Source organism: Balaenoptera ricei, chromosome 14 (assembly GCF_028023285.1).
Source record: "Balaenoptera ricei isolate mBalRic1 chromosome 14, mBalRic1.hap2, whole genome shotgun sequence".
Lineage (NCBI taxonomy): Eukaryota > Metazoa > Chordata > Mammalia > Artiodactyla > Balaenopteridae > Balaenoptera > Balaenoptera ricei.
In genome coordinates, this window is record NC_082652.1 from 27001798 (window position 1) to 27015992 (window position 14195).

The 14195-nt window shown below is 53.9% G+C and overlaps 1 protein-coding gene across 1 annotated transcript; it reads left to right on the plus strand.

The window, feature by feature from the left end:
* Position 1: 1 nt before the first annotated feature.
* On the plus strand, positions 2-13700 carry SNAP29 (synaptosome associated protein 29). Its single transcript, XM_059893633.1, has 6 exons — positions 2-446; positions 5066-5262; positions 6380-6465; positions 7904-8002; positions 10819-11022; positions 12229-13700. Exons 1-5 carry the CDS (start codon positions 24-26, stop codon positions 10974-10976), a joined length of 963 nt encoding a protein of 320 aa, XP_059749616.1. The 5' UTR covers positions 2-23; the 3' UTR covers positions 10977-11022; positions 12229-13700.
* Positions 13701-14195: the final 495 nt, after the last annotated feature.

Genomic DNA, 14195 nt, shown 5'->3' on the forward strand with positions numbered 1-14195 from the left:
CCCCCCCCCCGCAGCGGGGCACGATGGTCGGCTCCCAGGCGGGGCCTCCGCGAGCGGCTGGCGGAAGGAGTTTGCGCGGCGCCGGCTACGGGCTTACGGAAGTTTCTGTAGGTTCTCTGCGCTACGGCAGCTGTCCCGTGGTCAGAGAGCGCTCTTCGCCTCGGCCGCGCCCGGCTCCTCCCGCCTGCCCCAGGCCGAGCGCTGGCGCCATGTCGGCCTACACCCGAAGCTACAACCCGTTCGACGATGACGCGGAGGACGAGGGCGTCCGGCCGGCGCCGTGGACGGACAACCGCGACCTCGCGGACTGGCCCGGCGCTCCCGCCGACCGGCAGCAGGCCCTGCGGCAGGAGGTGCTGCGCCGGGCCGAGGCCACGGCCGCCAGCACCGGCAGGTCCTTGTCCCTGATGTACGAGTCCGAGAGGATCGGGGTCGCCTCCTCCGAGGTGAGTCCGCGATCGCCGGGACTCCTGGGGGCTCCACCGGTCAGCCAGGACGGGTCTTGTACTTTGGTGACTGGACGGTCGGTAACAATCTGTTAGCTACGTAGAGACGCGCGTTTTCACACCCGAAAGGGGCAGTTTGCCCCTGGCGATCTCCTGAGCTTAGTCCACAGAGTTGTTGTTTTTCTACGCCTCGTCAGGGGTCATTTCCACGCTGTCCGGTCCAGGTAAGTAGGGATTCTAGACAGCAGACCCCGGGTTAGGGACGTGGAGGGTCTGTTCCTTTTACACATTTCCTGGACAGAAGTCTGGCCCGTGGCTTCAGCCCTTCCTCCTGGAGTGACCCAGCGAGGACTGTGCCTGCTGGTGTCAAGCGTCCGAGGAGATGGGCCTTGGGTTCTTCCTGGCACTGAGCGCTCCTCCGCCTCGCCAGGAGGGGAGTGAAGGTCTTGTCTGCCTGGACACTGCTGAGTGCGCCGGAGCCCGAGTCTGGTCGAGTCTAGGGCCTTACGTTTCCTTCCCGATCCCAACGAAGATGTCCTAGAGAGACAGGAGCGGTCTGTGACAGTCTGCCGTCCCAGCTCAGCTTCTGCAGTTCTTCTTAACGTCCATAGATGGTTTCAGAGAGTAGGACCTTGGGTAAGAGCTGTTCTTTCTTAGGCACCACATTCTCGCCTCAGCGTACTAATGAAACAGTTGTGTTGGGCATTTCTTTAGAAAGTTTTTAAAAATGTAATAACCTGTGATTGCTATATCAGCTAAAAATAATTCATTTTAAGCATTTGTAGTTCTGGAAGCTAAAGCATCATGTTCTTCCCTGGGTCTCTTCGTAATTCTTTTCTCTGGCAAAGTTTCCTCTGACCTGGTCACTTACAGTCTTGGACAGTTTTGAGGTCCGTCCCATCATTCTCCCATTACCACTTCCTTGGGTTATCTCCCTTCCCCACTTCTCCTTATCACCAGATCCCTCAGTGGCCCACCTGCCTGTCTTTAGCCTCATTGAGGAAGTTTTGCTTGTGTCTACTGGATTCCTACATTCCAGTCTAAACGGAAAATGTTGACTTAGATTTGGGAGGATTGCCTGAGGTCTTAGGGCCCAGGTGGAGGGGTCACTTGATTAAGGGTCCCAGGCCCAAGGAAGCCAACTAAGAACTGTTTAAAAAGACATCTTTGGAGACTTTCCTGGTGTTCCAGTAGTTAAGACTGCACTTCCAATGCAGGGGACGTGGGTTTGATCGCTGGTCAGGGAACTAAGATCCCACATGCCAAGCAGCACAGCCAAAAAAAAAAAAAGACATCTTTGGCAACTGAGAACGGGTGAAGTAGGAAATCAGAGTGACGGAAAGTAGAATACTGTGGCAGAGGATACCCTGGAATCTGGCTACTAAGGCTAAGGTGTAGATAGGAGGAGGAGGAGGGACGTTCCCAAGGAAGAGAAGAGTCACACGAAGGCACTGGCTCAGCGCCGCAGCTCCTGAGCAGGAAAGTGTCGCCCAGGAAGCCTTCCAGGAAAGGGCCTGGAGGAGGAGCTTAGGACCCTGTACAGTCAGAGGGCAGGTCAGGAGTGCCAAAAACACAGAGGATGACGTTGTTTCATAAGGATTGTGGTGACAAACCCCACGCTGCCCCCAAAGTTCCTTCTTTCCAGTAATGGGGACCATGAGAGCAAAGGCAGAGTGGCACCTCAGGCCGTGAGGCTTGGCATGGCCAAGCCAGGTGTTGCTGTGAGAGGTATGGTATGATCATGACTGAGCAGGTGACAGGCTCTGTCATCAGTGTGATTACACATGGAATTTTATCCAGGATTGAATCAGTTCTCAATTATTGGAGGCCCTAGGAGGCAGGAATGGTCAGCACCCCCGTCTCCACCCCACCCCGTAATCTCCAAATTGTCTTACTGTCTTTGAATCCCTTTAATCGCTCTTTCATTCCCCTGGGGGATGGGGGGGTGGGGTGGTGAGCTCTGTCCCAGCAGACCCAAATCACCGCTAAACTAACCTCCTAACTTAGACAGGTGCCCGTCACATACCCAGCTGAGAGGTGCCGAAACAGGACACATGTTTTAGACGGTGAGGACTTGACTTTTTTAGGCCCAGCGTGGCAGCAGTGGGAAAGTTACTTAGTCAGGTCACCTCTAGTGAAGGAGAGCTGCCCTTCTCCTGAGAAACTTGTAGGGTTCACCTCTCTGGAAGGCTCTCACCTCAGGTCCTGACCCCACAGGATAGAGGAGAGGTGGGCCGGCCTGGGGAGCACAGTGCAGAACCATAGAGACTTGTAGGCCACACGGCTCTTCCACTTCTCGGGCTTAATTTGTTTCTTCTTTTCTTTCCCTAATGTATAATTTTTGTGAAGTGATTATCCAGTCACAGGGTTCAAAATTGAGTTGATACAGAAGGCTGTGAAGGCTCCTCCCACCCGCTGCCTCCCCACCCCCAGCCACTCACCTTCTGTTCCTGCAGTGTCCTTGTGGAGATATTCTGTGTATAAAAACCTGCTTATACTTATGTTTTGGGGTTTTTTTTTTATTTTAACTTAAGCAGAAGTGTTCTGTATATTCCACACTGCACGTTGCTTGACAAGGTGGAGGGCATTCCATAGCAACACGTGATGCGCTGCTCTTTTGGTTTTTTTGGCCACACCAAGTGGCCTGTGGGATCCTAGTTCCCCGACCAGGGATTGAGCCCAGTCCAGCAGTGGAGGTGCAGAGTCCTAACCACTGGACCTCCAGGGAAGTCCCATGCTCTTTCTGCGTCGTGGTCCCTCTAGTGGATGACTTCTGTTTCTGCGGCCAGTCCCCTAATGCTGGGCATTTGCCTGTTTGTGTCCCATGTGGACGCAGTCTTCATGTGCCCTTTCACCACCCTGGCCAGGGAGACCGCCTGCCTGCTCTGGCTGCTGAGCACGCGCCAGTGACGTTTTGTGGGGCCCAGGGTCTCAGTTCAGGGAGTCCAGCAACAAACCTTGGACGAGGGCCTGAGTGGCCAGCTTGGTTAGCATCAGCGGAAAGGGAGTCGGGCCAGGATGCTCTCAGCAGCCCGGCCAGCACATCCTGCACACGGTCTCGTGCGGGGCCCCCTCACCTCATTGAGTCTTTCCAGCACTCGACAATCGCCAAACCCTGCTGGGCCTTCAGTTCAGAGAGGTGGACCACAGGGGGACGGACACCTCTCCAGCCTGGGAACGGAGGCCATCGCAGCCCTCTGTTCTGGGTGTCCCCGTGAGTTGGGGTGGTGCCCTCATCCTCTGGGCAGACCCTTCCCCTCTCCAGGTGAGGGGCTGTACTGACCGGAGCCTCCACTCCAAGGCAGCCCGGGCTGGTTCTGATGCAGCCAGAGTTCTTAGCACAACCCTATCCTGAAGCAAAAGCTGACGGAGGGAGACGGACAGCTGCTTGGTTAAGTAATTCCCAGTAGATTTTATAAAGTATCAGTGATTGAATTCGACTGTTGAAAAGTTCTAGGATCAAACTTACTGGCTCCTTAGCTGTGACGAGGCACCTTGTGAGGCCGGGTCTTTACCATCCAGGCAGGTCATACATCCCACACCAGCGCCGTGGCATCTGGCCGTGTCTGCTGCTCCTTCCTAAAATGTCCACCCGTGGCCGCCATGGTGTCTGGGGGACCTTGCTTTGCTGACCAGGAGTTGTGCTGGGGAAGCCCAGGGGCTGTCTGCTCTGCAGCCTTCTGCCTCTGAGAGTGAGAAGTGCTGTTTAGAGGTGTTGTGGGGTCCCCAAGAGCACCCTCAGGTTTAACGATTCCCTAGAAGGACTCAGAATTAGTAGAGCTGTTATACTGACGGTTGTGGTTTGTTACAGCAAAAGGATGCAGATTAAAATCCTCAAGGGAGACAGGCCGGTGGTCAGAGTCCGGGAGAGCAAGCACAGCTTCCCGTTGTCCCCTCTCTGTGGAGTTGCGTGCGCAGCCTCCACTCCCCCCATGGTGACGTGTGACATCCAGGAGGCACAGCTGCCCGCCTGGCTGACTGGAGTCTCCAGCCCCTCCAGAGGTCACGCTGTGTGGCTCAAGGCCCCCCACCCTGTAAACCACATTGCTGGTGCAGACTGGTCAGGCTGGCCTGAGGACTCAGGGAAGCAAAGTCACTCGTCAGGCTAATCCGAGGGCAAGGAGCCAGACAAGGCCTTTCTCGGGAACACACGGTGTGAGGGGCCCCAGGCAGCCTGCACATGCAGCTAGGGGCACCAGCCTTTGCCCTTGGTGGTTCTCTTGCCACTTAAGACCACTCTACACTGCCACTCCTGCCGGGACGGAGCCCCGCATTCGAGCATGTTCCCCGCCAGCTCCTGCGTCCCTGCTGGTGTATATGTGTGTCATGCTCCCTGGGAAGGGGAGCGACATTGATGGGGGTAAATCTCAAGTTTCTAGATTCAGCATATCGACTCCAGATCGACCTCTGCCTGCTGGTTGTTCAAAACCAGAGTTTAATCGCAATCAGGACGAGACACTTAGTGCCGGCACCTTCCCCTCCAGAGCTCGGGCGGGACTCAGGTTGGGGTGGGGGCTGCGCCATCCCCAAGTGCTGGCTGAGGATTTACAGAGAGCCTGCCTCTGCGGGTGACGGGGAGCTACAGAAGGTGCAATTCCATCACGTCTCATCCTCCCCAGGAGCTCGTGCGCCAGCGAGGGGCCTTGGAGCGCACAGAGAAGATGGTGGACAAGATGGAGCAGGATCTGAAGACCAGCCAGAAGCACATCAACAGCATTAAGAGTGTGTTCGGGGGGCTCGTCAATTACTTCAGATCCAAACCCACAGAGACCCCACCTGTGCAGAATGGCACCCTCGCCCCCCAGCCTAGCAGCAGGTGAGCGGTGCCCAGCTGCCCGGAGCAAAGCAGCAGAGGGGGTTTTAGTGCGGGTAGCCGAGCCTTTCAGGACACTTCTCATGCCTTAAAGGGACCAAAGGACCCTGAAAGTTACTCACTGGGAGGGATTTGTCTTAAGACATTTTGAAACAAGAAGCGTTCTCCACTGCTCTTGATTGTGTGGATGTGACCGCTGTTCAGTCTGCAAACTCTGCGTGAATTGGGTCTCCGTAAATTACTGCTCCTGGTAATTTGAAAGAGAGAATGTTCACTCTAATCAGTATAGATGTGACTCACTTCACAGAATTTTTGCTTTAAAAAGTCTTCATGTCCAACTTCCCCATATCTAATTCAAGTTGCCCATTGATTATCATTTTAAAATTAGAGATTATGGGGCTTCCCTGGTGGCGCAGTGGTTAAGAGTCTGCCTGCCAATGCAGGGGACACGGGTTCGAGCCCTGGTCTGGGAAGATCCCACATGCCACGGAGCAACTGGGCCTGTGAGCCACAATTACTGAGCCTGCGCGTCTGGAGCCTGTGCTCCGCAACAAGAGAGGCTGCGATGGTGAGAGGCCCGCGCACCGCGATGAAGAGTGGTCCCCACTTGCCGCAACTAGAGAAAGCCCTCGCACAGAAACGAAAGACTCAACACAGTCATAAATAAATAAATAAAAGAACGTGAATTTCTTAAAAAAAAAAATAAAATAAAATAAAATTAGAGATTATTTTCCTCAAAATTTTTGGCTAGAGGTATAATAAAATCATACTGCAATTTTGGCCGACATATAAATGTCATGTGTTCAAACATAAAAGAATTCAGCTTCTGCTAAAACATGATTGTTGCTCATATGTCAGGTCATTGTATCTGTCTTTTATTATAAAGACAATATCACCATATTACAGAAAATCTACACCTTGCTTACCGTAACACAAAGAATGTAGGTTGCTCCCCTTATTCAGTGTTTTCATAATTGCAGTTAGAATATTCATTTGGCTTTGTATCTTGGTCAGAAGAGGCATTTGATTTTCTCACGTGGGCACTGTTAGAAAAGACTGCACTGTCACAGGTGGTTTTCCTTTCTAAAAGTTTTCTTTTTCTTGTAACTTTTATCCAAAGGTTGAAAGAAGCCGTAAGTACAAGTAAAGACCAGGAGGCACAGTACCAGGCCAGCCACCCAAACCTCAGGAAGCTCAATGACTCAGGTCAGTGCTCCTGCCCACACTCGGGTTCTGCAGGGACACCTTGCACTGGGTAGGGGCGTCAGGGGCCCCGGTGCCTCTCTCAGGGAGCTGGGGGTGTGCGTTATGGCAGGTTCAGCCCTGCTCCCCCGTGGAGGGAGGGATAAGGAAGTGGGAGCCTGGCCTGTATAGCTCTGAGATCTTCAGGCGGGGAAACACCTATGCTGAGTAGGATATGACCCCCCCGGACATCCACGGCCTAATCCCCAGGCCCCAGGAATATGTCAGGTCACGTGGCAAAAGGGGAATCGTGGTCGCAGAGGGAAGTACAGTTGCTGATCGGCTGACTTGAGGTGAGGAGATTATCCTGGGTTTTCCGGTTGGACCCAGTGAAATCACAAAGGTCCTTTGCAAGTGGGAAGGAGGCAGAGGAGAGAGTGATGGAGTGAGAGGTTTGAAGGTGCCGGGCAGCTGGCTCTCAGGTGGAGGAGGGGCCGCTGCTAAGGATTGACCTCCAGGGGCTGGAAGGGGCCGGGAATCGGATTCTCCCTAAGTGCCTCGAGGGGAACCAACCCCACTGACACCTGGGTCTGAGGCCAGGGAGACCCAGCTTGGACGTCTGACCTCCAGAACCGAAGGATGGTTTGTGGTATTTTGTTGCAGCGCGAGAAGGAGGCTAACGTAGCCCCCGAGGCCCAGTGGGCGCAGAAGCGGCCGTGTGGACAAAGAGTGTGAGATAGGAGGTGTTTTGTGTCAGATCGTCCCGTTAATATCAAATGATGGGCCCAGAAACATCCCTCATCTGGAAAGGAATCAAGGCCTCCTGGGGGCTCTGTCGACCCCTAGAGAGCCAGGCACATTGGAAGTAGCCAGATGGTTCCTGTGCCGCCTGTGGGCACAGCCGAGGGGAGGCCTGGCGGAGGAGGGCCCGGAGGTTGATCTGGGAAGGCGAAAGCTGCGGAGGAAGTGGGAGAAGACTGTGCGCTGAGGGGCTTCCGTAGGCCATGCTGAAGGAGAGACCCCAAGTCTAGAAAGAGATGGCCCCCAGAAGACATAACCTGGGTGACAGGGCTTTTCTGTGTGCCTTTGGAAACTGAGGTTCAGAGAAGATTTCTGGGGGCAAATGTGCATCATTTAACGTTTCTTTTTCCGGAGCCTGTGTGGGTTTGCATGGTGGCTGCTCCAACTGCCATACCATTACGTGCATGAATCTCTTTCCTGAGCTCGTGGGTCCGTGTCTGACCAGGTGACCCATAGGCTGGGCTTCTTTGATCTCCGAGGGGCTGCCCTCAGGAAGCATCTCCCTCCCGCCCCTTCCCCGTCCCCCGCCTGCCTCTCTCGGTGGCCTCAGAACTGACCACCTTAGTCCCTCCACCCGTTTTCCAGATAAAGATGAGTTTTGTGAAGCGGCATTTCAAGTGTGTCAGTTAACCGTCCTCCCGGTGTTTCTTTGTCAACTCAGACTCCATCCCTGGAGGGGCCGATTCTGCCTTGAGCTCCGAGGCTTACCCAAGGAACCCGCACCTGCGCACCTGTCACCAGAGGATCAACAGCAACCTCGGTAAGACCAGAGCACCGCCCCCAGCACCACGGCTTGGGTGCGCCGGGGCCCCCTGGTGTCCACCCCTGCGCACGCACACATACACACACACACACACACACACACCCCCACGCGCGTGTGCAACATCCCAGCCCCTCACCCTCTCTGGGGTCTGCCCGCTTGTCTCCGTCCCCACCTCTTGTCTGGGAGGTGACAGCGACAGGGTCAGGGTCTGGGGACTGCCCCGTGCAGCCTGGGCTCTGCCCACCTCCCTCACCACCCGGCTGTGCCACCCCGCTTCCTCCGTGTGCCCTGGGCTCAGAGAGGGTCAGGTGAACAAAACTGGAAGGCTCGCGGGAGGCAGCCCAGCAGGTCAGGCATACGTGGGGCCAGCAGCACCTTGGCCGCGTGGCCAGGCCCCCTGCTTCCTGGGCCTCGGGCTCCAAGGCGCCCTGTCGTAACCATATACCTGCTGGCTTCTCTGGTGTCTCCCTAACCAGTCTCCAGAAACACAGGAGAAGTTCAGTTTTGTCCCTACTTTACACCCAGGGCCCAGAAGGCGAGAATGGAGAGAGGAGGGGGTTATTTGCAGTCGGGTGGAGGAGCTGGCCCCTCAGCAGCCCCCTCTGACCTTTGCTCCCTGTGTGGAAACCTCTCCCATGGCCACCCAGGTCACTTGTCAACCCTCCTCCCCCTTAGGGGATGGCAAAGAGGGTGAGACAGAAAGGAATGCTTCCCCTGCTCCCTCCTCCCAGGGGACATGGGCCCCCAGCTCTCCCAGGGCAGTGCCCACTCCAGCAGCCCGGGCCACTGGTACAGACAGCACGTGAGCCAGACCCACATCCTTTGTTTAACCTTCATTTAAGCTTTGTTTCTCAGCACACAGACTCATTGTAGAAAACTGTGAAGTTAGGCAAGTGCCCTAAGGAAACCAACACCCAGATTCCACCGTCCAGCAGTGACGACTGCTTTGGTGTCATTCCTTCTGTTTCTCCACCCTGAACCCCAACTGCTCTCTGCCCTCAGAGCCCAGGGGCACCCCGGAGGTCACCGCTTCCTTGTCCTCTGGACTCGGCCCTGGAGCCAAAGGCGTCAGGCAGAGGGTGCATCTGCCAGGCCTGACTCCAGAGAAACACAGGGGCTGGCGGGCCCCCCGTCCTCCCCACCAAAGGTGTCCCCACCAAGAAAGGCTGGCACTGGTGCCTGCTGGGGGGAAGACCTATGCAGGGGGCGAGATTCAGGAATGCAGGGAGTGCAGCAGGAAGAAGACCTAGGACAGCCCATCCCAGAGGCTGAGAGTGTGCAGTGGGGCGGGCAGGGTGAGCGGGACACAGAGCAGCGCAGGGGACCCCAGCACGGCCGTCCACGGGCCCTGCTGATGGGGCCACACCACCGCCCCGGGCAGGTCCCTCTCCCTCCTGGACGCCTGGCCCTGCTGGCGGTCCCTTGCCAGGCGGCCCTCCCTGATCCAGCTTCTCACCCCAATGCAGCTCCTTGCGGGTCCCAAGCCATCCCCGCTGCCAGCAGCTCCCTGAGACCTGGGCGGCCTTACAGCTGTCAGTGTCCATGGGACACGGGCACAGGCTTTCTTTTCTTTTTTTTTCTCTTTTTTTTTGTTGTTTCTGTTGCGTTGGGTCTTTGTTGCTGCATGCCGGCTTTCTCTAGTTGCAGCAAGCGGGGGCTACTCTTTGTTGTGGTGCACAGGCTTCTCATTGTGGTGGCTTCTCTTGTTGCGGAGCACGGGCTCTAGGCATGCAGGCTTCAGTAGTTGTGGCACGTGGGCTCAGTAGTTGTGGCACATGGGCTTAGTTGCTCTGTGGCATGTGGGATCTTCCTGGACCAGGAATCGAACCCGTGTCCCCTGCATTGGCAGGTGGATTCTTAACCACTGCGCCACTAGGGAAGTCCCAGGAAGACCATTTCTAAAAAATCTGATTCTGCTTAGATTTGTGGTGCCATTGCCAACTATTTGTGTATTTTGACCTTTTTCACTTAATGTTTTATCTTTAACATAGTGAAAAGGCTTACAAAGCACCACCTCTTCTGTTTTCCCCCAGCTCTTTCCTAGTAAAAGGGCAGAAAGCAGCTCTGGGTGTGACCCCATCCCCACACCCTGTGCACATGCACATACACATTCAGGGCACACACGTGCACACACACACACCCAGGGAAGGGGCTTTATATTCATCTGGACAGAGTCAGTCATGTCACGACTCCCCTCTGTGGTCTGCACAGCCCCATCAGGGGACCCCGGGCCCCTCGGCTGGTCTCCTCCCCACTCATGGTCAGTTCTTTCTTTGTCACTGTGCTAAGGAAGCGCTTCACATACTCGAGGCCGACCATGTCCTTATAGACCTTATTCCTCTTAAAAATGAATTGAGATTGATTTTTACAACTTTTTGTAAAAGAAGGGAAATACTTATTACAAACACTGGAAAAGCCTGAGGTGTATCTCAGATGTGTTTCCAAATGGGGATCTTCCTCTTTGCCACTCTGGACCTGGGCTTTACCCAGCTTTAGAGAGCTGGGGATGTAAGGTTCAAAGGCAGCTGAAAGGTGTGTGGCTCTATATGAATTTCTAAAATAAACACCGTGTACTAACAGTGGATGTCCCAGTGGGCAGCAGGGAGGAGTGGCTTTCCTGTTAAGCGCTACTGCTTTCTCTTCACTTGCACATGTTTTGGAACATGTAACCAATGCCCTGGCATCTGGCCTGTCTTCTAGGGAGGAGGGGTCAGTGACCACAGTGCTGCCAAGCCCATGGGGGGAGCATCTGGGGATGCAGGTCCCGATGCTGTGACTTGGCTCAGGCCCGTGTGTGCTCTCCTGTCCCGCAGATGAGCTGTCCGTGGGCCTGGGCCGGCTGAAGGACATCGCCCTGGGGATGCAGACGGAGATTGAGGAGCAGGACGACATTCTTGACCGCCTCACAACCAAAGTGGACAAGTTAGACATCAACATCAAGAGCACAGAGAGGAAAGTTCGGCAGCTTTGAAGACGGAGGCGGATTTCCACTCCATCGCGATGAAAAGATTTGAAAGGTCTTCTTTTAAACTCCCAAGAAATTTCAGTTATTACTTTAGAATGTGATTTCACATGTGTTTGCAAATGTTGTAACAGAGTGGGTCTCAAAAGAGGTTTTGTTGTAGAGAAAGCGTGTGCCCCACTTCTCTGAGGGCCCTGACTGGAGGTGTGCGGGCAGAGTGGTGGTCATGTCGGCCTCTGCTTCCGTCTGCTGTGCTTCTCGTCCCCAGGCCTCCGCGAGGCAGAGCACTGAGGGCCATGTGACCCGCGTTTTTAGGCATCCTTCTCCCCACGACCCCCACGAGCACATTGTGATGCTCTGAGCCCCTTGGCAGGCGTTTGATTTTAGTAGGAGGGGGTTCAGACCAGCCCTGCTCACTGTAACGCCTGGAAGCACATAGGGAGCTGGGTGAGCCCCGCTGCCCCTGCACGGGGTTAGGAACATGTTCTGCCCTGGCTGGAGGCTCCCTGGCCAGCTGGCTGAGGCCTGCAGAGCGTGAGAGAGGAGCATCACACAAACGTGCTCCACCAAGCTCTCTGCCCTCAGGTCACCTGGACCAGGCCCCCATCCAAACATGTTTACTTAGTGCCTGGGGTCCCCTGGCCCATCTAGGATTCCCACCCACTCTTCTGTGCTGCTGGCAACATGCCTTGACCCATCACTTGATTCTCTGGCCCCAGTTTTAGGACTGGAACTCCACTAATGACGCTGACTGTGCACAGAAGGATATGGCTTTTAAAAAAAGCCCAGACGTTATCATTCTACCTGGCCTAGCTTGTTCTCTCTTCATTTTACAAAAAAAGAGAATCATTTAAAAGTACTAATTAAAATTGATTTCTGTACTTAAAAGAATTTCTTTACGTTGGTACCTCCAACAAAATAATTGAAGCCACGAGGTCCTGGTCTTTTTAAAAGCAAATAAATTAAAATATTTTGAAGATGGTGAAAGGGACTGATTTTAATAAGACAGATTAGGTTGGAAACCTTAAAATCACAGTGCCTTTCACCTTGAAACCTGGCCCCGGCATGGTGACCTTCACCACTTTGGTTCAGTAGAATATAAACAAAGTCCCTTAAAGCAAAGGAACGTCTTTAAGGGGCAGCAGCAATGCAGCAGCGTTTATGTAGCAATTCAAATATAAAAGTTCCATCCCATAATGCCTGACTTTCCTAAAAACATGATGGCCTACGTGGGCAGACACAACTTTCTGTCATGTTCCAGCCGCCCTGCGAGTCTGACCCACATCACTGGGAATGTCACAGGGTGTGCGGATGCTGTGGAAGATAATCAGACCCACATCTGCTTATCACGAGCCCATCATGGTTGTTCTCCTGGTAAGTGGAAAAAGGAAAAATTTTACATGTCCACCAGGCCCACACTGAATGAGTTCACAGGGCCTCCAGCAAAAAGGCTGCTCCGAAGTGTGACACCAGGATGCAGGGCAGCCCGGGGGTGCCTGTCCACCCGGCATCGTTCCCGGGTTTTCCTCCATGACGCCGCCTTCCTCAACGGGTGTCAGGGTAACTGTTCCTGCTCCTCACCCTCGGGCATAGACACGTGGAGATTAGCACACCTAGACCTGAGCTTCTCCATTCGAATAAACACAGACAAAGGCCACTGCCAAACACTGTCTGCAGCCCTCCTCTCACATAATGGGGTTAGTGATTTAACCAATTTGAAGCAAAGTAGCACCTTATTTTGTGTCTTTTGTTGGATTGATGAAGCCGATCACCACCACCCCCTTTTTTACCCCAAGCTGTGGAGGGAGAGTTTCCCTCACTCTTCTAGAAACGTTTCCCTCGCACATGTCTCCCCGTATATTTGGTTCTGTTCTTGTTCACATCCCTCATTCTAAGGCCTGGGCCAAGGGCCTGTCTCATCCTCGTGCTGGGCAGCATCTCTGCCGGGTCCCCACCTGCTCCCGCACCCACTGAGGGCCAGTGGCTGCTGCTTCACACAGCAGAGCTGCTCACACTCTCAGAGAACAAAGGAGGACCAGAGGAGCCTCCAGGACCTGCGTGTGGTGACGGTGAGCAGAGGAAAAACTCTGCCCTCTGGACACACGTGTCAGGGAGACACAGGGGTGCCCGGCTGGGGTTGTCCTTCTTGCCGCATGGGGTCCGGAAGACAGATCTGGAATTCCACGGTCGACCTGGAAACAAATTGTGCCTTCCAAAGAGTGGCTTTTCTAACTCAAGGTTGGTTACATGTTAAGTGTGCTCCTAACTTAACAATAAGCGCGTTCTCCTTCGGAGGAACTTTCTAACGTAGTGATTTGTAGTTAACAGTGGCAGGTTGCCTCGTGGACGTCTTTTTTGCGTTATATAGGAAAGGAGACCTGAATTTACCTCAGGTGGCAAGAATGGAAGTACATAAGTGCATTTTAATTTCTCTTTCTTTAACTTCTTTTTGTGAATATGTGATTTTAAGTGTACACCACACCAATTTAGTAAAAATCTTATACTTTGCCTACATAGGCCTTTTCTGCAGAATTTTTAAAGTTACCAATGTCGTTAAGCATCTTCAGCTGTGATGGGTGAAATGTGTACAAAACGATGAGCGAGTCGTTACAAGTGCACACGGGAGGGGCTTCTGCTCAGAGTGTGTGTCAGAGCAGCTCTTGTACTTCATGCCTTCAACTCCACAAATGACCATATTCCTTAAAATAAAACGTGAAGTTGTTTTTTAATCGAGCTTTGCCTCCTGTGAGGTCCTTTTCAAAGAGCTGGTTGTGGGGGGACCCTCCTTGTTGAGTCCTCAGGTGTTTGGTCCTGGCTGCCACGTCTCGTGCTTCTTGAAAGCCTGTCAACCCATCTGTCCTGCCTCCCGGCGCCTCTGCAACACTGTCTAGCTCAGGGCTTGGCACACCCTCAAGGGCCAGAGATTGGATGTTTTAGGCTCACAGGCCAAACAGTATCTTCACATCGTCTTCCCTGTGTCCATCCCTAATGACCTCACTTTAAGTTAATTACCTCTGTAAAGACCCTGTCTCCAAATGTCACGTTCTGAGGTTCTGGGGGTTTAGGGCTTCAACATATTAATGTGGAGGGGGGTGGCAGGGACCTGACATCTGACAGCCTTTATCTTCTTGGCGGAAACAGAGAGAGAGGACGGTAGAGGTGGATCATCAGGGAAGGGCTGTCAAAGGCCCAGCTGAGATGGGGACTCAAAAGGACCCTAGTAATTAA